General features: G+C 45.3%; 1 protein-coding gene across 1 annotated transcript; it reads right to left on the bottom strand.

Moving 5' to 3' along the window:
- Nucleotides 1–680: 680 nt before the first annotated feature.
- LOC143260028 (uncharacterized) lies at nucleotides 681–1,270 on the bottom strand. The gene is made up of 2 exons (XM_076524561.1): nucleotides 833–1,270; nucleotides 681–734 (listed from the first exon to the last, which is right to left on the bottom strand). The coding sequence occupies exons 1-2, from the start codon at nucleotides 1,268–1,270 to the stop codon at nucleotides 681–683; spliced, it is 492 nt and encodes a 163-aa protein (XP_076380676.1).
- Nucleotides 1,271–2,686: the final 1,416 nt, after the last annotated feature.

Genomic DNA, 2,686 nt, shown 5'->3' with positions numbered 1-2,686 from the left:
GGGATTCCCTCTGGTCTCGTGATTTCGGGAAATTTCTGCAACAGCTCCAAGTATATGGAATCCCCCGAAACCGTTTTCACGCTGGGAATGTCGCTAGCACTTCTACCTACCGGTTGCCCGGGCACTGACAACGAAGTTATATTGTCTATCAACCGGCGATTCCGAATGTCTACCAGTAAACCATAATGGTACAAAAAGTCTACGCCGATAATTGGCTTAGATACACTGGCTACCACAAATCTCCACGTAAACTCGCGACGTAACCCAAAGTCCAACGTCAACGTGGTTGTACCAAACGTTGTAATTTCGGACCCATTTGCCGCGAACAACACATAATCCGATTTCTTCCCGGGGCCACGAATCATGGATCGTGGGTACACGCAAAGGTCGGCTCCTGTATCGACCAGGAATTGCGTTCTAGTCGTCTTGTCGGTCACAAATAGACGGCGCGGCATCGGGCTCAAGTCATCTGCCGTCATCAACGACTGCCCGGTTCGTTTCCCTGCATCGAGTTCCAATTGCACGGTGGAATACATCGATTCGCACTCGCTCCCCAACGCCAATGGTAAAAACATTTACCCTGCCTCTGTTCCGTGCGTCTTTGCGACACGGAGCGTTGACGGGGCTCCCGACGGGCAGGCGATCGGGGGCGATACCGGCGATCGAAACGCGAAGAACGTTCATTCCCAATCAACTCGTGTCGGATCGCCGCAATCTCCTGCTGGAACGACAGGCTGATTTGCGCCATTTTTAAATTTATGAGTGCCTCAAGGTCTTGAGGCGCGTTGCTCGGTGCCGCGGCTGCTGCAGTAGATGCCGACGCCTCCGCTACCTGAGTTCGGGGACCCATCGTCTCGGCTATCGCATCTGCCAGGTCAGCCACCTTATCCATCTCCGCGTCCTTCTGGGTCGCTAAGATTACCTGCATACTATTAGGCAACCTACCCATCCACAGCGTACGCAAAACACTATCTGACACGTTGTTGCCAGCCAGTCCGCGCAAGTGCCGCAGAAATTGAGACGGCTTCCTGTCTCCAATTTCCTCCGATTCCAGCAAACGTCGCGTTTTTTGCTCTTGCGACGAACTGAGCCTTCGAATGAGTTCCGTTTTTAACCTCTGGTACTGTCCAGTATTTGGCGGGTTCATTATAATGTCGCGGACTTCCGCGGCGTACACAGGATTCAATGCTCCTAACACATACCCGAATTTTGTGGCTTCGGTCGTAATACCCGATGCCTCGAAGCTGCGTTCGACCATCCCAAACCACATTTCTGGGTCCGACGCACAGAATTCGGGCATCCGAACGGCCACTCGCGACACAGATGCTTCCGCTGACGCGCCTCGCGGGTACGACGCACCCTCGTTAGGGGTAGCCATTACTAACTTTATCTGTTTATCAAAGTACCTTATACACCGTTATTCGTGCGATCACGTCGGGGTCACCAATTGAGGGCTCAGAAAGACTGGACTGAAAAATATCAACTGTCCTCTGGACCGACTCGGGTCTCTTATTTATATTACGTCCCCCAAAAAGGCCACGCCTGTTTTGGGGGACTCGCTGTCTTCTTTTGCCCCCGCTTAGTTTAGCGGGGGAGACAGCCATCGATGAACCCTCGCTGTAGGGGTGCGCTGGCCGTTCGGCCAGGCAGCGGTACGCGGCCGGCGGCTTTCTCCGCGACCAGGCATGCAGTACATCTGGCAGTGATAAAAAATAAAGAAACAAAGGAATTTCCGGTTCTTGCAAACGTCAAGGACGTTTTCTCTCCGTCGACCCCTTGACATCTGCAAGCGGACAGTTTTATGGTTATTACGGTCGCCGGCCGTGTGCCGCTACAAACCTATCATTATAGATATACTTCAAAATACTATATTCTTGCTTAAATAACGTTTTTACATAGGGATGAAGCATTTAGAACGAAATCTAATGTCAGAAAATGGCACTTTACTCTTGTGATTTTTCGGTTTTTTCAATTTTCTGAAAAAACCTATCATTATTGATATACTTCAAAATACGATATTCTTGCTAAAATAACATTTTTATATAGGGATTGAGCATTTAGAACGAAATCTAATGTCAGAAAATGGCACTTTACTCTTGTGATTTTACGGTTTTTTCAATTTTCTGAAAAAACCTATCATTATAGATATACTTCAAGATACGATATTCTTGCTTACATAACGTTTTTACATAGGGATGAAGCATTTAGAACGAAATCTAATGTCAGCAAATGGCACTTTACTCTAGCGATTTTTCGGTTTTTTCAATTTTCTGAAAAAACCTATAATTAGATTTACCTCAAACTACGATATTCTTGCTTAAATAACGTTTTTACATAGGGATTGAGCATTTAGAACGAAATCTAATGTCAGAAAATGGCACTTTACTCTTGTGATTTTACGGTTTTTTCAATTTTCTGAAAAAACCTATCATTATAGATATACTTCAAAATACGATATTCTTGCTTAAATAACGCTTTTTCATAGGGATTAAGAATTTAGAACGAAATCTAATGTCAGAAAATGGCACATTACTCTTGTGATTTTACGGTTTTTTCAATTTTCTGAAAAAACCTATCATTAGATATACTTCAAAATACGATATTCTTGCTTAAATAACGTTTTTACATAGGGATGAAGCATTTAGAACGAAATCTAATGTCAGAAAATGGCACTTTACTCTTGTGA

This window comes from Megalopta genalis, chromosome 9 (assembly GCF_051020955.1).
Source record: "Megalopta genalis isolate 19385.01 chromosome 9, iyMegGena1_principal, whole genome shotgun sequence".
Classification (NCBI taxonomy): domain Eukaryota; kingdom Metazoa; phylum Arthropoda; class Insecta; order Hymenoptera; family Halictidae; genus Megalopta; species Megalopta genalis.
Note: the sequence above shows the minus strand (reverse complement) of the source record. Positions and strands in the feature narration are given on the sequence as shown.

Bases quoted from the DNA above. Each gene is read 5' to 3' on its own strand.
- LOC143260028 (XM_076524561.1), bottom strand. From the start codon at position 1,270: ATGTGGTTTGGGATGGTCGAACGCAGCTTCGAGGCATCGGGTATTACG. The intron at 735-832 runs GTAGCGGAGGCG...GGCGCAAATCAG, and splicing joins CGATGGGTCCCCGAACTCAG to CCTGTCGTTCCAGCAGGAGA.